The sequence below is a fragment of the Kwoniella bestiolae genome, chromosome 6 (assembly GCF_000512585.2).
Source record: "Kwoniella bestiolae CBS 10118 chromosome 6, complete sequence".
Classification (NCBI taxonomy): Eukaryota; Fungi; Basidiomycota; class Tremellomycetes; order Tremellales; family Cryptococcaceae; genus Kwoniella; species Kwoniella bestiolae.
Genome location: NC_089246.1, coordinates 1,561,097 through 1,583,276, shown reverse-complemented (window position 1 = coordinate 1,583,276; position 22,180 = coordinate 1,561,097). Strand labels below are relative to the sequence as shown.

The following is a 22,180-nucleotide window of genomic DNA, read 5'->3' as shown; positions in this document are numbered from 1 at the left end:
GGAAGATAGCGACTAGTATGCTTGAATAAGTGTCGTGCTTCTTTTGAGATGTCCAATGTCGTGAGTCGTGTGGCTGCTAATGGGATGTAAAGTTCACTTTCGAGTCGAAGAGCCACTTGATTGATGTTGCGATATTCTTCCGCTGTCAACGATGTGGCGTTGTTATGTTGATATCTCAAAGATAGATCAAATTCTGTATAAGATCATCAAGTGGCGATGAACTTATCACATAGCATTACCTACCTGGGATGGCCAAATTATATATATGACACTGAGCCTTCCATTCGTGCGTCAGACCGAGAGTACACGATTGATCTTGAAAGGACCAAAGAATAAAATTCCAAAAATATCACACTCCCTTTTCCTTTTGGAGTCTGGACCACCGAAGGTCCAAAGTAGAAGTGACGCCATTCGCAGGCAGCGACCAAAAACTTTTCCGAAGTCACCGGCCTTGCCTAGCACCCCTTCCATTCCACGTCGGGCTCTCCATCTCCGAGCCTTGTCAACACTTTACATCGGCTCCTTAAAACTCTATGTAAAGTCGGAGTCAAAGTCAAATATGACAAGTCAAAAAGCGCGTGGCCCCCTCGGCTTCAGACTCGAAGAAACCACCCTATGGTCCGAACAAAAATAAAAAATTAATGAAGGGTAAGGGATTCGAACCCTTGCTCTTTCGAAGTGCGACTCAATTCGTCTGAGCAAGTCTATGTTTCAAAACTTGAATGCACCGCCATAACCACTCGGCCAACCCTCCGATGTTTTGCTTGCTGTTTGCTTGTTTATATTCTCTCAAAAGATCACCCAAAATTACTCAGTGGATGTTGAGAAACGTCGGAGGCAGGGTTGGACGGCGGTGTGGGACGTGTGAGCCACAGTGCCACACACTCCAAGGGGATGGGCCGGGTGTGGCGCGCCGCGGGTGAGGCAGGCGGCGATCACCGATTGGGGGGTTTCAGTATGGGCGAGGCGGAGAGGGGAGAGGAGGATGGAAGGCGGATGGTATGGTGGGAGTGGATCAGGGAGGAGCAGAAGCGGGTAGGTTGTAGCAGGCGTCAGGGCGATCTCATCAAGCAGGTTGTAGATCCTCACTTTTGCTTACGATAAGATGGCTCCGGTAAAACTGTAAGAATGGAGACTCGGTACGGCGGAAAGACCGCTCGTACTGTAGCATCACGTGACCGTTCTTAAGAGTTGTGATTCACGCAGCCAAACCGTGGTCAAAGGAAAACACTCATCACAGGGGGCGTTATAGGTGATCGGCTAGGGATATAATCACGACTGTGGACGATGTTGTCATTCCACTCATAGATCATTACGCTCATAGACCATGGACCACCACGAGTCATGTTTTGCATGTACTGTGTATATACGATAATTATAGGTTAAACATCCCAAGCGAGAAATCATCAAAACAGCCCAACACACCAGTTGTTCCTCGTCTCTCGCATTTTATCGAATTCAAGTTTATTGGTGCATCCTCCTCCACCTTGACACATTCTCCCACCTCTGATTTTTCCACCCGTGCGGCCCATCCCTGTTCCGTTCCGCTTTCTCCTTCGCCCTACACTTATTCTCCTCCACATTACTGCTCCTTCAACTTCTCAGTCGTAGTCTGCCCGCCCTCAGGTTCATCCTCATCATCAGATCGTTCGTCCCTCAAATCATTGTAGAAGACGGCCCTGCACGATCATACACAAATCAGCACATAAATCATGCGACGGTCAATTCCGTAAAACTCACTTGATGAGGATTCTCCAGATGAGGAAGTACCAGAAGAGGTTGATCAATTGAAGTAAGAAGATGGGTACGAATATTTGCCATTTCATCCACCAATCCAACCATTTATCCTCCAGTGGGGCAAATCGGGTTCGTTCTTTCTCACTATGTCCCAAGCCCAATTAGCGTAATCACTCGACACATAGCAGGGAGACCTGACTCACTCAATCAGGTTAAATTGAGTGTACACGGACCACAGGATCCAGATGTTGAGATAGTGTCGGAAGTACCTGTGTAATGGGTTTTATCAGCGACCTGATATGAAGTGGAGTAAAGAGAGGAACTCACGACCACACACCGACGAAGAAGGCGAAGAAGGGAGGAGAAGCAGCTTCGGACACGTAGTTGACACATTTAGCGAGCTGTAGTACAAGTTTACGAACAGATTTATAAGCGAACCATCTCGTGCACATTCATATGCGGATGAACTAACAGCAAGAAAAATGTCAGATACGTCCATAGTGACGAAGATAGATACACCGATGTAAGTGAGCTATAGTGGTATGGAGTGATCAGCTTCGCATCTTTAGATATGAGCAAGAACGGCACGCACGTAGAGGTTGTAACTCCATCCGATCAACCAGAGGGTAACGATATGCTACATTGAAATAAACTATATGAGCTCGCTATTCTTCCGACTAACGTCAAAAATCAACTCACATGAGCGACAAGTTCCTTGAAGTCCTTTCTTGGTTTCTCAATTTTAGCAGCCAGCAAGATGGTCTGTTGGATCCAATAAGCAGCTTGCATGAGGTAATAAGTCTTCAATTCCCATGTCATCTGCTTGTGGGGGTAATCAATCCAGAAGTATTCGGTTTTATACCCTATTCATTCTTGGACATCAGTCTGAGCAGTATATGAGCGAGGGAGAAAGAACGTACACCATGTGGGAAGACCTCTCATTACGAACTAGTTGACTCTTATCAGCTAAGATGCCTTGGTAAGAAAGGGATCTGACTCACTATACCAAGCGTACCGAGGATGGAGAAATAGAAGACAGCGTATCCCTCTGCAAATCCAGGACAATCAGTTCACGCCTGGTTCAGTCTGTCCTTGCGACCAACTCACGCTCAAGGAACCGCATGATCTTTCCACCTTTGATACCCAACGCGATAGCCATGGGTCGAAGTATATGGATAGTAACGAATTGTCGAACGCTACGTATGCCCATCTAGTCAGTACATCTCGACAAGTGGTGAAATTATGTATACTCACAAGGACCAGAAGACAACATAGTTGGCCAAGAATGCTAGATCGTAGATACTCTTTGTATAAGTGCCATTGGGTAGTCTCCCAGAGATGAACAACAGGTATTTGAAAGGGTTCGAGGTGCCTGGCTTGAGGACGTTGTACTGCACGAGGAGATTGTGGTTGACATAGAGGATGATGGGGATGAGGAAGATGACAAGTGATGAGGCTATGGAGGTATCAATATCAGTGGTGATGCTCGAAAGGTCCTTCCGTCAATGAAGTATGATTTGTATAACTCACAGGGAATCAACATCCATCTTCCAGTTTTCAGATCATCCCAGAACCCCCTGGATATGTAGTTATCGGGTAGATCATTGGCATCCTTCCTTTTCCTTGGTCTGGGTTTACCAGAGAGAGGTTTCACTTCTGATTCCTGGATGGAGTGGGTGCTTCTACGCAAATGGCCAGCAAACTCATTAGCTTGCAGAACGTTGTGGGCCGCGATGCAAAGCATCATCATAACGGAAGCAATGAGAGTCTCCGCTTACCCATATGATTGTTCTTGTTGTTGGTTCAAGGGGATTTGTCTATAGAGCGTAAGGTATGCGTAGTTCAGCATTCATTTTGCGCAAAGGCGGGAGACCAGGACTTGCAGACTCACTTCAAGGCATTTGTCACACTTGAGCTCCTCCTTCTGTTGGCTTTGCGAGGACTAGCAGTAGAGCTCGACATGTTGGTCAGGCTATCCACAAGTGATCTGAATGACTTGCAGCTTGTATGAATGCATAAACAATCAACAAGCAAAAAGTTGAGATACTCGTAGTCTGCAATTAGCCTAGGGGAGTCGCGTTCTTTCGATTGTTGTTTGTTTACGTGATCAAAGTCAAAGCTGACCTCGGCGACCTCTCCCCATGACCGCTACATTCATGCATATCATTCATCCATCCATCCATCTTCCCCTGTCCGCTCAATCGTCCAAGCGACGTCCGAGGTCTGCTCGACTGACCGACAGATGGAGATCAAAAGGCTTGAGACTGCTATCTTTAGAACCATTCTCGGTCTGTTTCGACAAGAAGATTCGGTCGCCGAGAATGTTTGCCCTTAACATGAACAAGCTCTGTGCTTCGCACCTACAGAAATTACCTGGACGATCAGATGGACCCGTACTGCACTGCACTGTCCTCGTTGTTAGCTGACCATGAGTGAGTCATGTAGCTGGACGGCCTGAAGCAACTTCGAATATCCCGAGGTGGTCAACATCAACAAGTGACCTTCAAATTGCCTCCGCGATATGACAATTCACATTGACCTGATGCCGAGCTTGTGGGTTATCTTACAGGTGCTGACTTGTAGGACGGAGGCTCTTTGATGAATGAAGATACATTGTCCGCGCTTGGTTCGAAGGGTACATCGTTGCGAGAGCCCGTACGGAAGCGAACCAAACTGATGAAATTGTAATTTGGACCGAATATGAGACTCAAGACATCAATGTTCTGATCTCGAACATCCGACCGACTACAATGTACACCAAGATACCCTAACCAGCTTACATCTTCGCCAGCGATATGGAAGTAATTGTGCAAAAGCAGTGTTGAACCTGATGGCTCATCGAACTAGTCAAAGACATACGGTACATTCTGTAAGAAGGAGTATGTCACGAAGATGTATTCACAGACTGATAGACCTATCCAATCGCCTTACACTCACTCTGTTTCTTTCCCCTCTCCTCGATTTCTCTTCATCTGCTCCTTCTGTCCTTTCTGTTGGACCTTCTCACTGATATCATACTGACTGTATCTCCTAGACCGCTGGACGGCCTATCTCATGCTCCCCACAAAGCTCTTCAATCGACCAATACCACTCTTTTCGCCAGGTGCGAACTTTTCCTTGCTACTTTCCTATCTCCCAGACGTGAAAGGTCAGGTACCATTCACATCGACCGAACTACAAGATGCCAGATCCAGATACTTCTCCCTCTTTTCATCCCTCGGAATCGCAAATTCAGGAAACTTCACGCAGACACGACGGATCCCATGCCATTTCCGATTTGAAATTATACAAAAGAATAGTGATGAACCCTCCACCATCGTTCATTCAGTATCTCGCTTCCATTCAACCTTCCGCTCCTCAAGCAAATGGTCCAATGATGATCAACTCGAATGGACAGGCAGTCTTAATCGGTCCCAATGGGGTGCAGCCCGCCTCAAATGTACCTTATACATCAGAGCCGGTAGTCAATGCTCAGAATCCTCCCCCCGAACAAGCTAGTCAGGTCCAGCCAGCTGACGAGAAAGAGCCGGATAACGGTCAGGTGGTGTTGAAAGGCGATAAAGTGGTGTTGGTTGCTCCGACCGAGACGCCCACTTCGACTCCGACCTTTTCGCCCAGCGCGACTGAAGTGATCTCCTCGGTTGTTGCGGGTACCCCAGCGCCATCTTCAGCCATCACCCCTATACCAAGTAGTACTGTCACTTCATCAACCACAACAGAAGCAAGTAGCACGACCAGCGATACGATGACGTCCAACCCAGCTAGTACGACACCATCGTCTACCGCTCAGGTATCAACTACATCGAACGTCAGCTCAACATCCACCATCCCTTCTTCGTCCTCCTCCCCGTCTGCCTCACAATCGTCATCGACTTCATCAGCCCACCACCCAGCCTCAGCAGGCATAATTTTCCTAATAATCCTCCTCTCCTTGGCAATCTTCGTAGCTTTAATCTCACTCTTACGGTACCTCGTCAAATCCCGTCGACTAAAACTACCATGTATGAGAAGATCAAGAGATGACGACGACGACGACGGTCTATCAGACCTGGTAAGGGGGTTCGATACCCCCCGAACCCTAGGTGGAGGGGGTTATAACCCCTATTTACACGCTGCGAGCTATCCTCATCTGCAGGAAGAAGAGCAGGAGAAAAGTGAATTGGAGAGACGATCAAGTTTGTTCGCTCATCAGGGGAAATCACCGTTTCTGCATTCGCAATCTTCGCCTGAAGCTACTCAAGTAGGGTATGGATATGACGTTCATATTCCGAATTTACCTGTTCCTCCTCCCCTTGCTCTCGGTGGATCTGGGGAAACTCAACGAGAAGAAAGTACGTTACCCCATCATTTGCTTGGTAAAACTGGCCCGTTGGAAGTGAGGAATGCGTTGCCTGGAGAGGTCGATTCGGACGAGCGTCATACCGAAAGGGAAGCGAAGGGTATAGATGGGTTAGTAGGCTTAGGATTGGGTCAAGGGAGTCCTAGGTTCCTAGGTGTTAATGGTAAGTACATTCCATAATTTCTTCTTGGATAATCCTATTGACATGTCGGTCTTTGATGTGACAGGGAATGGTCTTCCCGTACCATGGTCCACTCCCCTCCCACCCCGACCCTCCTCCATAGATTCCTTCGATAATCACCAACCCAACCCTAATCCCTTCGGATCATCTTCCACCCTCTCCGCCTCCGCTATACCCGGTAGCGTTCCCCTAAAAGGCGTCGCACCACCTTTGGGATTCCCCTCTCCATCATTATCCCACGATTCACTAAGTCTACCTCAGCGATCAGCCACTTGGGCTAGTAATCTACGGAATACCCTGTATAACGCGATTTCGGCTGCTCGAGCACCGACCTTAGGAGGGACAGGGGGCGGAGTAAATCCGATAGATGAAGATAAATTTACGAGGACAGTCACTGTTGGGAATATCTATAGAAATTCGTCGAGGAGAAAGGCTATCCCTGTATTTGATTTAGAGAAAGGCTTGGAAGGGGGGTTGAAAGTGGTTGATGAGAAGGATGATCCAGAGCTCAAGAGGCCTGCTGCGTTGGATAGGTTAACAAGTGATTCTTCAAACGATTCGGAGTCCACTTTGGTTATTCCCCGCAGACCTGGTGGAGCGGGAGAGAGGTTCAAGGGGTATTATGCGAGATCGAAGAGTTCGACTAATGTATCTTCGACAGGTGAAGATGAGGAGGTAGACCAAATTAGACCGAGTAGGATGGCTGGCGGTGCGAGGGCGGCAGGGGCTAGGACCGGGAGTTTCGTGATTGTTTGATGTGTTGGTGGTCTGGAGTAGACAGTTGCTGATAGAAAGGTCGATACGGATGAGTTTGATTTGAATGGCATTAGCAATAGTCATGGGGAATTACGGGGCCAGGGATCATCAGGGATAGTCTCGAGCAGGGAAGTAGAGAAGAGAAACGTGGTGGACCAGAATTGGTCCAGGTGGGAAACTTTGTATGTCCATAGCTTTTGTAGTTTTATCAAATTATGATGTCATGCATAGAGTTCGTTATGTATCGTCAATCTAAGCAGGGTGAACTCCATGTATCAGTATATTTCCATAAACAACAGATTCACAACCAATGATGACGAACGACGAAACACTCACCTATCTGATGATCAGAATCCCAGAGTAAACCAAACTACCACCCCCCTCTCCTCCTCTCCCTCTCGCGCCATACTCTCATCGTACTTCTCCCAATCCTTATCACCTGTCAGCCTGACCTCACCTCTGTGATCCACCCTAAGCCCCCGTTCTTTAGCGGAAAGTAAGAATCGTTCCAACGGTCCTCTACCTGTATGTAGTCCCGCGGTTATATGGGTTATACCGTCTTGACTCATTAATGACGTGATAGAATCTAGGAGGATTGAGTGGGAGGAGGTAGTCCAAAGTACATCTGCAGCGAGGATTGTGTCGAATTTGGTAAGGGTTTTTGTAGAGGGTCGATCTTGAGTATTCGGGGTCGAGTCTGAGCTTGGGCTTGTAGACGTCGGATTGATCTGATCCAATAGCTCAGATACGTCTTCACCCCAGCAATGTCCCTTCACCACCCATCTCTCCCCTTCCTCGCCGGCATCGTCCAAAGCTGAAGTAGAGGGGCTTTTCGCCCTCCTGAAATTATCTTCCAATACCTCCAACACCTCTCTTACCCCATAATCCGTCGAGACGACTTTCCCCGCACCATTAAGATAAGCTACCACACCGGGTAATCCAGCTGCGGACCCTAGCTCAATCACATTCTTCCCTCCCACTGCTACTTTCCCTTGAGAGATCAGATCAGCAAGGTAGATGGACGAAGGCCAGATGAGCTGTGCTTGTAAGGTCGTATATAACGAGGAGGGCGGAGAGGGTATACTGAGCTTTATCGGTGCATGATGCTGAGCAGAGGGGGAGTAGGTGAAATACCCATTATGGTCTGGTGTGAATCCTATCGGAGGGATTGAGAAGAGGGATGAGAGGGAGGTATCGAATATGTCTGTTGGGTCTTCTTCGTTGTCTTCTTCCTCTTTGGACATCCCGGGTTATATGGAGATGGTTTGCTTGGATGGTCTTGCATGAAGAAGCAGAAGAATGAGATTTGATGAGAGATGCAACACCAGTCGGAAGTTGTGATGCATTTGCATCTCGGCTGGTTTACGTAACTACGCATGTTTCGCGGATTACCGTACCGTACTTTGAACGATGTTTGACATAGATCATAGTGCATAGGTATGTTTGCTATATAGGTATGTAGACATGATATGATATGTACAAGATAGTCCATAGAATCTGATAGTATAGCATATAGCACAAGATCTCACCGATTCATCGTCTCGCCATACCCTTTATCGCTTCATCGCTTCTTCACATCTTACCATCCATCATCGCTATCAGCCTTATCTTCAACCTCAACCTCATATCCATCATCCATCATCTTCATAAGCTCAGGATCCAACAGCTCACGTTCTCCCAGCTCCTCTACTTCCTCTATTACCCCCCATCCCACCGCGACTTCTTCAGCACCAATGCCAGTGCCAGTGCCAGTCCACCCCCATCCACCCTGATTGCAATCATCTATCACCGAGATCCTACGACCAAGCTCCTCATTCGCATCCGTCAATTCAACAATCAAGATCTCCTGCATTGAGCTTTTCTCACGAAGTTCTATAAGTTGCTTCTCGTAGTCCATCATGATCTTCTTGTCTTTGATGAGGGATAGGTCCCTCTCAGTGATGACATCGAGGTATCTTTTGTTGTTTCGGGTTAATTTCGCGATGTCCCCTTTCAATCTGGCGTTGTCCCCTTTCAACTTTGAGATGAGCTCGAGGTGTCGCTCCATTTCATCTGAAGCGGCTTGATGATCTGCTGAGACCTCATCTACTGATTGCTCTCCTTGGTCGAGATACATCCTACCACCCTTCTCCTCCTTCTCCCTCTCCCTCTCCTCCTTCTCCTTCTCCAGCTCTACAATCCTATCCCCCAAAGTAGCGATGACCTCCTTCCCATCCTTCAACTCGATCTTACATCTCTCCAGTTCTTGTTCCAACTTACATTGCTTGTCAAGCAATCGATCAACCACATCGTACCTCGAGCACCCAGCATCTCCCCCATTATTCAGCAATTTATGCAATGCTCTCTCTTTCAAATTAGGCACGGCAGTTTGAGTTTGAGCATAATCATATTCCTCTACCGCTAGTAGCTTTCTTCGGAGGATCCTGATTTCCTCGGATTGTTTCGCAATGGTATCGTTGTTTTCGATAGAAGCGGATTGATAGGCTGCGTTGGATCGCTCGAGGTCTATGATTCTAGATCGACAGATTGCGAGTTCGTCTGTGAGAGAGAGTGGTCTGATGTGAGAGTCGGTAAGGCTCGGAACGAGGGGAGGAAGAGGAGGGCTGTCGTGCTTTGTGGTCATGATTGTGTTTTTGAGTTTCAGCCGGCGGTGACTTGTGCAGGTGATCGAATGAGTTAGCAGAATGGTAGAGAATTGTACTTGGTTGAACTGACCGGGCGAAGAAATGGGAAGAAAATAAGTCAATATCATCAGATCACGGTTCATTATGTATCTGCATCACAATAGGAAACATGATACAGTCGTAGATAAGAAGAAAGAGGTAACCTCATGCTTTGATTGATCGATCAGAGTATAAGATCAATTGCCGATCATGATCGTCCTTCCATCAGACACGCACTTGCCTCAAGTTCAAATGCATCAGAGGGACTGTCAATCTTTCTCATCGGTGCATCGTGTTCGTAAGAATGAGGATGAGAACAGACAGGTAGAGGGGCAAGATGTGCTAGTGCCTATCGTATATATATAGCCCATGCGAGCTTCGTCTTAAACAATTCTTCTATTGATTGATTTGCCGATCATGAAGGTACGACAAGGTACGACACGAACTGCCTCATGCCAACTAGTAATCCATCAAAGGCCAATGTCGATCTGATCTTTGTTATCGGTGCCTCGTATCTGTGAGAGTACTGATGCCACATCGGCGTTTCTCTGGAAGAGTGCCACGGTACAAGTCATGGTCAGGTGGTGTGTAGTCGCGTCAGTATGAGTGCTCTACTAGTAATGAGATCTGCCACTTTCGACTAACAGAGGTAAGATTTGCGTGGACAGGGATCAAGCGCGTAGTAGCACACTTGCCACCTTGCAATCATATCATCATTCCACTTCAAATTACAAAACTTCTTCTACCTCTTTCCTCATCCTTTCATCTCCACTCTATTCTCTACTCTGAATCTAATCCATACTCGTACCACAACCATGTCCCAATCACAAGACATCCAAGGTCGAACCGACCCTTCCCTCGACGTAGCCCCCACTCCTCAAAACACACCCCTCGATACTGGTGTGTTACAAAACAGACCTGCCAACCTCGGTCAACCTACCGTCGAGACCCTTGCTGAAGGTGAAGAGTCGGACGATGATGATGCTGAGGATGTTGGGGGTGCCAATCCTGCTAGTCTATTAGCCCAGGTGAGTTGTTCTATCATTCTTATGGGAAAAAGGAAAAAGGAAAATTTAGGGATTGGAAGGAAAGGGAACGTGCGATGTTGGAGGGGGGTTCTGTGAAGTCGCTTTTGTATTTGATGGATAATGAGATGAGATGTGGAGCGGGGTGGCGAAGATCGATGTCTAGGTATGGATGGATGTGGGGAAAGAGAAATATCTTATATTATACGATATCTCGTCAGCTGGATTGACATACCCAGTCTATAACATGCCTTCACGAAATTTACACCGAACCAGAAAATATCACTGACTATCTTATGACCATCATAGAACCCTGCTCTCCTCGCTCTCGCTCAATCCAAACTTGGTGATTTGATTGGTGCCTCATCAGGATACATCGAATCCCTTCCTCCCGCCGTTCGAAGAAGGATCGACGGTCTCAAGGGTGTTCAAGTTGAACATGCCAAGATTGAATCTGAATTCCAAATGGCCATTCTCGAATTAGAGAAGAAGGTGGGGTCTGCAATTCTCTACACCACAAAGAACTTCTCAGCTCTTTGTGAGATTTCTAGCTGACGGATGTTCTGAATTAACAGTTCCTCGGCAAATTCGCTCCCCTCTACGAACGACGAGAAGCCATCGTCAGCGGTAAAGCCGAACCTACCGAAACTGAGGTAGAAGCTGGTAAAGCCTCTGATTCAGACGACGAGGACGATGAAGAGGAGGAAGCTAAAGTCGAGGAAATCAAGGATGAGAAGGATGCTGGCGATGTTAAGGGTATTCCTGAATTCTGGTTGACGGCTTTGAAGAACCACGTTCCTATTTCGGAAACTATCACTGATTCCGATGAAGCTGTGAGTGGTCCGTCCTAACATCCAAATTTGCACACTCGAATATATCGCGGAAAAATATGTCGTGCTGATCAGAACACATGTTCAGGCCCTCAAATCCCTCACCGACATCAAACTCTCCTACCTTGAATCTGGTCAACCAGGCTTCAAACTCCACTTCATCTTTGCTGCCAACGACTTCTTCGAGGACACCGAATTGACCAAGACTTACTACTACCAAGTGAGCTAAATCCTACTTATTGACGAACATAGTAGCTGACATTCATTGATCACAGGAGCAAGTCGGTTACGGTGGTGACTTCGTATATGACAAAGCCATCGGACACGAGATCAAATGGAAGGAGGAGAAAGATCTGACCAAGAAGGTTGAGATCAAGAAACAACGAAACAAGTGTGAGTATACTCACACTCATTCAATCCTTCCTTCACACAGGATCGTGGCTGATATGTTTGGTTTCCTTCATAGCTACCGGCCGAACCCGAGTGATCAAGAAGGTCGTCCCCACCGACTCATTCTTCAACTTCTTCAAACCCCCTCAACCCCCTACTCCCGAGACCCTCGAGTCATCCGATGTCGACGAAGATGAGCTTGAGGAGCTTGACGCAAGACTTGAAACTGATTATCAAATTGGTGAGGACTTCAAGGAGAAGATCATCCCCCGTGCTGTCGATTACTTTACTGGTAAAGCCTTGAGATACGAGGGCGACTTTGAGGATGACATGGATGAGGATTATGAGGATGAGGACTTCGATGATGATGATGACGATGATGAGGTGAGTGAGGTTTTATATTGGCTTGGTTACCTTCATGTGGGAAGTGATGGAGGTCAGGGGCAGGAGAAAAGGAGGAGGAGAAGGGCAAAAGGGAAGAAGAGTCAGAGGCGAAGAGAGGAGACCGGGACGAGGCGGGTCATATCAGGGGTGGGACCGAGGGAGGATGGGAGCCGAAACGGAAACGCGAACGTGAGCGAACCTATGAACTGACGTATGGGCCTTCGACTAGTAGGATGACCAAGGTGCTGGTGGCGATGCCGCTGCTGCCAACCCAGATTGTAAGCAACAGTAGATGGGATAAGATGATAGTGGAACGGATAAATCATAAGATATAAAATAGGTTTTCTATCTAGGTTTCTCTTTTATATTTTCTTCTTCTTCTGACTTCATTTCATCTTCATCACATAATAAAACAAACAGAACAAACCAAATCATGATCATGATTCCTCCTTTAATCCTTTCTTGTTCATACAGTTCATACCAAGTATCGATGCTCTGATGTTAGAATTTTCTTCCAGCGTTCTGTTTAGCATGTATCAGCCAGACATAGCGTATGATCATTGAGCCCTAAGTACTGTTCTGTTCTCATGACGCCGCAAGTCTGGGCATCTCTCTACGTCATGTAAGGATACTGTAATCATGATTGAGCTTTGACGTGTGCTTTGACGTGTTATGCTGGTATGTCCGGTAAATCGGTCTGCGTACTTTGAACATGACCGAGTGCGTACTTTACTCGTATATGAATCCCTCTTCTCACGTCACCAACCATTCATTCATTCTGTCCTCTGCCATTATCTATCTCATGATTTCATTTCAGACCATCCTCATTCTTCATCCCCCATATCATCTAATGTTCATATCATTCGCGTCTACCTAGCTCAACACTACATCGACACTCTTTACCAACCCTAATAAGATATACAAGAAACATCAACTATAAACATTGCCTTCGCGCCAAGCTATCCCGGACTCTTCCGTCACCGACCAATCCAACCCGACCCAGACTATCAAATAGACATACATCGTTATAATCGATCTATCTCCTTCCCACCCACCTATCCCTCTCTATACACTCCAACATGGGCTGTCTACCATGCACCAACCTCCAACCCGAGGTGGCCCACCTCAACGCATGCTATCCACCCTCCAAGGCCCTCCTAACCTCCGGACCGGAGTACAGACCCCTATCCCAGGACCTATCCAAACTCACCTACTTCGCTACCAACAAGCCCTCCAAATTAGCCAAGATAGGCGAAGAACTAGAAAAGCGCATAAACAAAGAATCAACCAGGTCTACAGGCGGATACCCAAAATACAGAGCGAGCTTGTTGATCTCCCTTGCGATACTCCGAGCACTCTTGACGGAATGTAAGAGGGATATATCGTTATTTGGGAGATCAGCGCTTAGATCAATTAATGCTGCGCTGGATGTAAAGGTATATCAGAGGGATGAACCTGATTTGGAAGTTATTGGAAGAGCTTCTGCAGCGTTCATAGCGTTTACGACGTTCACGGATGGAAGTTTGATAGGGATTGATGGGAACGTCACGAAAACCTATTTGAACATTTTGAGGAAATTCGCAGGGATGGCTACCTTCGTGGAGTTGAAGGAGAAACCTGATGGAGATAAGGAGCAGGAGAATAGGACGAGGTTGATTGGTCTAGCAGGATTGAATGGATCGATACTTTCCGATTCGCTTTACTCGTCAAACACTGAATTCCCCAAACAAATCTCCATCCTTCTACCTCCCCTCCTCACCAACCTCTTCGAGCATACAGCCAGTATAGAGGAATTGAAGGTACAGAGCGATAAGATAGGATTGGATTACTCGTCCTCTGACCAATCACCATTCTTCAGTGAATTCTCAGCGAAACGACCCCTCAACGCCAGACGAGCTCCGTCTCTTCACGCTCATATACCTGGAGAAAAGGGGCCAAGCAGGACGGACGTTCTAAAGACGGCACTTAGGTCTTTCAACTCGTTAATCCAACAATCCAAGATATCACAGGCTACGATAATTATCGATCAAATCATTGGGTTCCTAGATAAGGGTGGGGAGAACGGCTGGAAAGACTTGGAAAGGTGTTGTTGGTTAGCTGAGAAGTTGACTGCGTGGATCATTCTTCAATTCAGATTTGTTGTTCCTACCCGACTTGTAGAAGTTCTCATTGACCAGAATAATCTCAAGGAGGCAACTGCGAAGGATACCACGATACTTTCTATGGTCATCACCATTCTCAACTCTACGACCTCCCTTGTGGGATTGGGCGTATCGGACCTACTGGGGAATCTGATCACCCTCATCATAAGGCGGATCAAGTTCGACGAGAGAGACTCGCTCTTGCCTTCGCTGGTATCATGTGTTTCTGCATTGGGAACTCACATATACTACGCCGATCAGATCAATGACATTGTCGAGGAAATTTGCATTAGGATCGCAGAGATACATTCAACCGATAAGAACCGCCCTGAGATCATCAGGGTGTTGATCAACTGTATAATCGGAGTGATGGTCACTGCAGATCAAGGTGATATCAAGTTAAATGGATCGACCAGTACCGCGACCAACGATAACGCCTCGATAGTTGATAAAGGCAAATCAAAATCTACTGTACCACCTACACCGAGCATATCGGAGACACCGCAGAGAATACACAGTAAATCTTCTAGGAGGAACCCGATCTCACCGGAAGTTTGGCAAGAGACTTTACCGTTACTCTGCGAGGCAGACTATGCTGTTCGGATCACCTATGCTAGAGCGTTGCTACTGTTCCTTGAAACGGAATTACCACGAGGTTCGATCTCGACCCCCAACAAACCTGGTTCGGACTCTTCGATTTACAGATTCTGTAATGCCCTGAACGCAAGTATTTATACGCTTCTCATGTCGAACTGCCTAGGTGCGGGAGTGGTGGACGAACAATCTACATTACCTAGTCCTGATGTGGGTGCTGCTCCTACTGTACCGAACGAACAACCACCCTCATCGACCGAACATGGACAGAAAAACGAGAAGGATAACTTGGCCGGTGAGAGAGATAGGAACGGTTCCGTCTCAGGAAAAGAAAAGGGCGTATCGTTCAACCTCATCTCTCCTACCCCTCAGACCACCTCGGGCAATGGAAGTGGTAATGTCACCCCGAACGGCAAGAAGACAAGATCGATACGTAGACCATCATTACCTCTAAACAGACTTCAAAGCTACGTAAATCTAAATTCGTTCGACAATGTCGCTACACCACTGGACTTCTCCTCTGCGCTTAGTGTTTTGAGTGAGATATTGGATATTCAACCTTTACCTGCTCTCTTGACCAGTGTGCCGATGTTATTGGCTTTGGATAAAGATGCGGGAAACGAGTTGACGAGGAGACCCAATGATGGGAGGAATGGGAGTTGGGTGACGGAGAGGAAGAGGGGGATAAGGGAGTTGGTCTGTTTGGTTTGGAGGGATGTGGGTGGTAGATGGGGGATAAGGGAGGTTGAGGATATCGCGCAGAGGGTGAGTTGACCACCTGTCTTCTGGCTGCTGTTCTTCATACTATCCCCTCACTACATCTCCGTCACATCTTGCTTGACAATCGAACTATAAACCCTCAGTGACACCATAGTCCAAGGCAAAGTGCTAATCGTCGGTATAGGCCCTCGCATCACTCCCCGAACCATACGTCATACCGCCTTTACCACCTTACACACCCTCATCTTCCCTCGAATTACCAGAAACAGCCATATCGTTCGTTCCCAATACGATCGAAGGGGAATCTTCCTCTGCTTCGAAACCATTACTTGATCCTGAGGTCCTGCTGAGTAGTTTGGCTGGTTCGAGCAATGTGCTGGGTGCTACGGGCAGAGATAGTGCGGGGTTGAGGAGGAGATGGGAGGTCGGGTGGAGCGTTGAGAGTGCTGTGAAGGATTGTGAGTGGTTTTATACTTTGAAGTTTTAGGGAAGGGTATCACCGGTACCACAGCGACGAATATTGCTGTCAAGGATTAATTCTCATTTTTTTTGAATCTTGGTGCTGACTCGTAACATGTTCGTTACCAGCCATCGAGCGATTCTCCTCAGCGCATATCAAACCTGAAGACCAAGAGATACATAATGAGATCGCCAATGTCTTGATGAGCATGAACAACGGATCGTACCAGTCTTTCGGTAATGCCAGTGGAGGCAGACCGGGAAGTAGGACGATTGACGTGGGTGATTTAAGGGAGGCTCTGGGTGAGTCTGCCTTATGCACGCTTCCCACCACTAGCTGGCCGATGTACAATACAACCCGTCCGTCATTCTTCTTGCGAGGAACCAAGTTAATAATGCATAATCAAATAGGAGGCAAAACAGACGATCTACCCAACTCCTCCCCACCATCCATCATATCCTCCTCATACCTAACTCAAGAAGACCAACACCACCTCTCCACTGCCATCCAGAAATCCCTCTCTTCAAAGGGATTATCAAGATCAGCGAACAACCAAGATGTCAAGGAAGTTTTGAAAGATATCTTCAAAGATAAGAAGAGGGCTAGTAGTGGTTCTGCCAATGGACTGCATGCTCATAGGATTAGGACTGTTTCGGGAGGGTCGGCGTTGGGGAAGGAGGTGGTCAATGGAGATAGTGATGGGGCCGTGAGCGATAGTGCTCAGGAGAAAATTGAGAAGACAGATGGGAGTGGTCAGGGGGTGAATGGGGATGTTAAGGGATCTGGGGTGGGTACAGGGTTTGAACTTGGTAAAGTCGTTGCTTAGTCTTAGTCTTAGTCTGAATGCATGTTTTGCTGAGGATCATCGTCATGTCAACGTGCCTGCTTATCGGATGCGATTGGCTGGCAAGATCAGCGTGATTACTCTTGTCCTTGTCTTGCTTTTGATCGAAGGATTCCATCGAAGCATGAACACGCACATGTCAGGTAACAGTATAATAATATATGTGACGATATGTTAAGGATATATATATATACGAGTATGGGATGTATCCTTCAATGTGATGTCGAGCATGCGGAATGTGATATCACAAGTATAGATTTAGTATAACCATGAGGCGAAAAATTTGTCCCAAGTAACACAGCAGTACTCTACAGCATACTGTATACTCCAAAGATTCCGCTTCTGCACCTGCACAGACGTATGTAATCCGTCATCCTGAAAGTATACTCCATCATGTTCTCCCAACCTAATTCTCCCTCCAACCATTATGACCCCCACCCGCATCCCCATCCTCAGTGATACCCACCACCCCATTCTCGGCATGCTCATCTCCGACCATACCCACCTCCCTCATATCAAACCCCATATCCAAATCCAGATTATTCATCCAGTCCATCCCCAACAGAGCCTGCCATGCTGACGGATCAGACGAATCTGGTAATCCCGATGTTGTGGGATCCCAATCTGAGGGGAGATACCATTCGTTTTGATTTTGGTCGGAGTTGGTATTGGGATTGGGATTGTATACATTGTAATTTGGTAAGCCCAGTGCAGTAGATAATGAAGGGGTAGATAATGAGTGAGGGATTGGAGTGGGTAAGGGGATATTCGTCGTATCGTAATTCACATTTACATCTCGTTCGAATGGTTGTTGGCTCGATGGCTCGTTGTCATGTTCAAGACGATCTGAAAGCTTCATCGATGAATTTGGGTTTACTTCTTCATGGTTGCCATGTGCAAGACCCCCAGAGCCAGAGGAAGTCTGCCAAATATCATGAGAAACATTGACGTCCATGCCCATGCCCATGCCTTCGCCGACGGTTGGGTACTCGCCAGTTCCCAAGGAAGTAGCCCGCGAGTGATCTTGTTGAGAAGGTCCAAACCGACCCTGGTTCATCTGAATCTGAACCAATAATTTCGGATCTGTTGCACCGCCGCCAGAACCATACGACCCAGGAGTAGTCCTACCACTTCTACTTTCCATCTCTTCCCTCGCCAGAGCCCTGGCTTCCATCATCTTCAAGACCATCAATTCGGTCTCGAGCGCTTCGTCCCTTCTTATCGTCTTTTCCTCTAGGGCGATGTACGCCTGTATCATTGATCGTAGAGATCCCTTGGGGAATTGGACGTCTTTGTACCCTAGATGACAGAGGATACCGAGGATAGTGGCGGAGTTGAAACCTGAGGCGACCTGGCAACATATCTATCAGCACATTGCTATTGGAGCAGGAAACATCCATACCTCCAGGACCCAATCAGCAGGATCAGGAGGTAGACATCCAAAACTATCGTTTCTGAGATCGGAAGCAACCACTCACAGTCATCCACTTGAACCTATCCAACGGATCCAGCTCATTAAACGTGAACCTCAATCGCAAATCCGCCGTAGCAGAATTCAACAAAGCATCCCTACTCCGTATATAAGGATTCAACTTCTTCCCTTTCCCTTTACCCAATGATCTAAGGAGATACGGCCGATGTAGAGAGATCCTCGCCAAATGGAACTTGGCGTTCAAAGTTTGTCTCTGAATCGGTAACCAGCTGTACCCTCGTTGATCGTCCAGGCTGAAATCCGTTCCATGTCTATCTAATCTGAAATGAGGCGGTAAAGAATTTTTGAAACTTTGGAACATCTCCTCGCATTCTTGAATGTCGGCGTATCTTCGAGGGTTGAGGTTGAAACATGTTAATTGGACTTTACCGATGATCTTGTTGAGGCGGTAGTGGAGAATCAGGAAGGTGCTTTTGGTAGGGATGTTCAATCCTCGAGGGAAGGTCGCGGGCATTTCCAACTCGTCGTCGTGCATGTTGGCTGGTTCGCGGGTGGTGAATTCGCCATCTTGGATGCAGACCGGTCGACCGAGGAAGAGAGCGATGGAGCTAGAAGCATGTATAGGATAAGCTGTTTGTCACAGGAATAGGCTGGATTGAGACTTACCGATCAACCGCATACAGCTCTACCAGTCAGTGACAACGAGTCAGCTATTCTCCAGACTTTCTAGCTGTATAATATCCCACCCACGAGCCCACAACCTCCTTCTGAGTTCGGCTTCCTTTGTACTCATCCCTTTCCAAGACGACCCATCGACGTGTAGCCTACTCTCACATTAGCTGACTCGTTCACCTGTAGTATCTAAAGGCAGCTGACTCACCCTTGAGCTTGTGCAGCTCGGATGGCAGTACCTATCGCAGTCCACGCTTCGGGTACTCTTCGACATACATTAAGGTAAAGAGCGATCTGCACCGTGTAGAAACGTAAGCTTGTTGTCCTGAGTTCAGTGATTTCACCAGTAGAGCTACAGCTCACCAGCAATCCCGCTCGAACGGTATCCATCGATTCACCAAAGAAACTCGAACTCTCCAATAACGCTCTCTTAGCTGCCCAAGACCACTTCGACGATTTCTCCTCCCTATCTTTCAGACTCATCGTCTGTCTTTCCAATTGCCCCATCATCCCTTCGATGATCACCTTTTGCTCCTCGCTCAACTTCAGATCACCTAATTGGGTCTGCCTTTTCACCTTCTCAGAGGGATCATGGTCTAACAGTACACCCAAAGCTAAGACGATGAGGAGCAAACCAAGGTATCTTAAGTCCACCTGTGAGGATTGCTTGATATTGTAGTCGTTCCAGAACCGGTGGTACGCCACCATGAAGTCAGGTTGGTAGAGTATGTCATTGTGGCTGGGAACAACCAGTGACCTTCTTCAGCTAATGTATCTCCGGGATATCTCGTATGTTCTGACAAATCGTGAATCTTGCCTCACCTATTATATCGATCGAAGAACCTCCTTACATACTGGTCGCATTCCTCCCTCTCTGGCAAGTAAATCACCAGCTCCCTCGTCTGCGATTCCAGGGTATAAGGTTTCACCCCGTCTAATCTTGATGCGCCGCGATAAGGTGCATGCCGTACGTCTGCCAGTGGGACTGTAGGCATACCCTGTGGCACAGCGAGGATCAGCAGATCGTAGCACATCACATGAATGGGCAGCGACACCCACCCTTATGACCTTGGCAGCGAGTTGAGGACCAAAATGGCTGGTACCGAAGAAGGTCTCTGCGATATACAACGATACATCAACGTATGTCATCTGACTATTATACGATTTTGGTGATAGCATATCATACTAACTCTCGCCTTTACCTTCATCCCAGGGACCTGTATGAGTTCTCAAACTGCCCACTCCATACGCTTCGTTCTCCTCCATCAGTTTCTCCGAAGCAGACGATGAGCAAGTTTCATCTTTCTCGTTACTACCTCCCCCACCTCTGGTACCTGCTCCAATTCCAGTAGACGAAGGGAGAGGACTGATACTTGGTCTGAGATCGGTGTAAGATCTCCAAAACCTGCCCAAAGATGATTCGGGATCTTGCTGATTTGATGCTTGAGCTTGGTCTACACGAGGGAGTATAGGGTTACTTCGCTCCGAGGAGATGGGGTGAGAGGCGATAGGAAGTGGTAAGTTCGATGATTGTGCTGAGGTCGGTACTCGAATGGGGTTTGAAGGAGCTGTGAGACACGTCAGGCTAGTGGTCAAGGCTGGGATGAGCAATTCCACCCACCTCCTTCAGGTTGTTGACGATGACCTATAATCTGAGAGGGGAGCGATGATCCTCTTCCCACTCTTTCGGCGATGACTATATCCTCACCGTTCCTTTCTTTCGCTTTTCCCTTACCGTTGTGAGAGGCATCACTCAACCTCGCCACATCTACTCCTCCAACACTGATCCTAGCTTTCTTGGAGGGCTGTCTGGTGGGTGACGCCGAGGAGGAAGCCATCGCACCAGCCTGCCTTGCTCGCTCCGCATCTGCGTTGTAGGAGGTGTTCATCTCTGTAGGGTAAGAGCACGGAACATTCCTCTTGACGCACAGACCACACGGAACTTCACCGTCGCACTGTTGCAGGATAACACGTCAGCTCACATGTCGTACAGCATCAACCTATGGAGATTGATGAGGCTTACCCGCTGTTTACGACGATTACAGTTGACGCAAGCTGTTGCCAATCTCCCTCTCCTGCGTTTATTGTCAGGCGGAGTATGATGGTAGATATGGTGATAGGTGTTGGTAGGTGATATTGAAGGGTGTTGAGGTGGATTGGCGGTGTATACCATAGGAAGTTGATGGTGTTGAAGATGAGGATGAGGATGAGATAGGTAGCTGGAAGCTAGATGATGGGGGTATGCAGATGGTCCAGCCGCATTGTTGGCATGAGGGTTAGGGTTTGTACCATGAAATTCTACAGGAGTTCGAGTATATAAAGGTATTGGGTGAAACTCTGATGGTGGTCTAGGGGGAGGTGGTGGCGGTACCGAGTGAAATTCGTTTTCCATCGGTCTATCGGTATTTTCGTTATGCTGATGAGGATCCATCTTAGTATGACGGTCATCCGCTAGCTGTCGGCTTATTGAGTGATGATGTCGCGAGGTAGGTGGTATGTCTGGATTTATATTTATATTGACTGATGTTGTCGTTGAGTGGAGTGTGGAATTGGAATTCGAGGGTTCCTTTGAACGTTTTCTTCCTCTTTCTATTCGTTTCTCTTTTTTCACTTTGAATCCAGCTGTTCCTATTCGTGGCGGGACCAATGCGTTGTCCTCCCCATCCCACAATTGTTCAGAGGGGTTATCTGATCCTCCTTGTCCCAGATCTGAGAAACAGGGCAATTGGCGAAGAGAAGTTCTTGAAAGTCGTGTTGGTGTCTGATGGTATTGTTATTCGTGAAGGTGTTCTGTATTTTCTGTATTTCCATTCCCATTCTCCTCAGTACTACGCACGTCCACCCCGAGCTGTTGGTTTGTCATTCCGTCCGTATCTGTATCTCGCTTTGGATCTGGAATTCGGCAAAACAAAGGCGAATAGCACGAAGGAGCTCTTGCTCGAAAGGATGATGGTGATGGTGATGTTGTGTTTGATTGATTGCAAGGACAAGGACAAGGAGAAATTGGTTTTT

At 47.4% G+C, this 22,180-nt stretch overlaps 7 protein-coding genes across 7 annotated transcripts; 3 read left to right on the top strand and 4 right to left on the bottom strand.

The window, feature by feature from the left end:
- Nucleotides 1-1,582: 1,582 nt before the first annotated feature.
- Nucleotides 1,583-3,699, bottom strand: I302_107792 (uncharacterized protein; the record flags this gene model as incomplete). Its single annotated transcript, XM_019193080.1, has 14 exons — nucleotides 1,583-1,679; nucleotides 1,741-1,881; nucleotides 1,941-2,006; nucleotides 2,065-2,138; nucleotides 2,210-2,269; nucleotides 2,330-2,374; nucleotides 2,437-2,600; nucleotides 2,658-2,685; nucleotides 2,739-2,785; nucleotides 2,845-2,933; nucleotides 2,992-3,193; nucleotides 3,268-3,419; nucleotides 3,516-3,554; nucleotides 3,629-3,699. The coding sequence occupies 14 exons, from the start codon at nucleotides 3,697-3,699 to the stop codon at nucleotides 1,583-1,585; spliced, it is 1,275 nt and encodes a 424-aa protein (XP_019044557.1).
- A 1,219-nt stretch (nucleotides 3,700-4,918) lies between these two features.
- On the top strand, nucleotides 4,919-7,013 carry I302_107791 (uncharacterized protein; the record flags this gene model as incomplete). The annotated part of the gene is made up of 2 exons (XM_019193081.1): nucleotides 4,919-6,239; nucleotides 6,304-7,013. The coding sequence occupies 2 exons, from the start codon at nucleotides 4,919-4,921 to the stop codon at nucleotides 7,011-7,013; spliced, it is 2,031 nt and encodes a 676-aa protein (XP_019044558.1).
- Nucleotides 7,014-7,360: 347 nt separating this feature from the next.
- I302_107790 (uncharacterized protein) lies at nucleotides 7,361-8,257 on the bottom strand (the record flags this gene model as incomplete). The annotated part of the gene is made up of 1 exon (XM_019193082.1): nucleotides 7,361-8,257. The coding sequence occupies one exon, from the start codon at nucleotides 8,255-8,257 to the stop codon at nucleotides 7,361-7,363; it is 897 nt and encodes a 298-aa protein (XP_019044559.1).
- Nucleotides 8,258-8,592: 335 nt separating this feature from the next.
- Nucleotides 8,593-9,636, bottom strand: I302_107789 (uncharacterized protein; the record flags this gene model as incomplete). Its single annotated transcript, XM_019193083.1, has 1 exon — nucleotides 8,593-9,636. One exon carries the CDS (start codon nucleotides 9,634-9,636, stop codon nucleotides 8,593-8,595), a length of 1,044 nt encoding a protein of 347 aa, XP_019044560.1.
- Nucleotides 9,637-10,491: 855 nt separating this feature from the next.
- Nucleotides 10,492-12,597, top strand: I302_107788 (uncharacterized protein; the record flags this gene model as incomplete). The annotated part of the gene is made up of 7 exons (XM_065870539.1): nucleotides 10,492-10,704; nucleotides 11,011-11,193; nucleotides 11,277-11,534; nucleotides 11,620-11,751; nucleotides 11,807-11,924; nucleotides 11,998-12,305; nucleotides 12,538-12,597. The coding sequence occupies 7 exons, from the start codon at nucleotides 10,492-10,494 to the stop codon at nucleotides 12,595-12,597; spliced, it is 1,272 nt and encodes a 423-aa protein (XP_065726611.1).
- Nucleotides 12,598-13,384: 787 nt separating this feature from the next.
- On the top strand, nucleotides 13,385-17,046 carry I302_107787 (uncharacterized protein; the record flags this gene model as incomplete). The annotated part of the gene is made up of 4 exons (XM_019193085.1): nucleotides 13,385-15,805; nucleotides 15,945-16,218; nucleotides 16,349-16,522; nucleotides 16,631-17,046. The coding sequence occupies 4 exons, from the start codon at nucleotides 13,385-13,387 to the stop codon at nucleotides 17,044-17,046; spliced, it is 3,285 nt and encodes a 1,094-aa protein (XP_019044562.1).
- Nucleotides 17,047-17,470: 424 nt separating this feature from the next.
- I302_107786 (uncharacterized protein) lies at nucleotides 17,471-21,560 on the bottom strand (the record flags this gene model as incomplete). The annotated part of the gene is made up of 11 exons (XM_019193086.1): nucleotides 17,471-18,415; nucleotides 18,543-19,104; nucleotides 19,163-19,181; nucleotides 19,247-19,320; nucleotides 19,377-19,462; nucleotides 19,532-19,907; nucleotides 19,991-20,166; nucleotides 20,228-20,283; nucleotides 20,359-20,736; nucleotides 20,790-21,123; nucleotides 21,192-21,560. 11 exons carry the CDS (start codon nucleotides 21,558-21,560, stop codon nucleotides 17,471-17,473), a joined length of 3,375 nt encoding a protein of 1,124 aa, XP_019044563.1.
- Nucleotides 21,561-22,180: the final 620 nt, after the last annotated feature.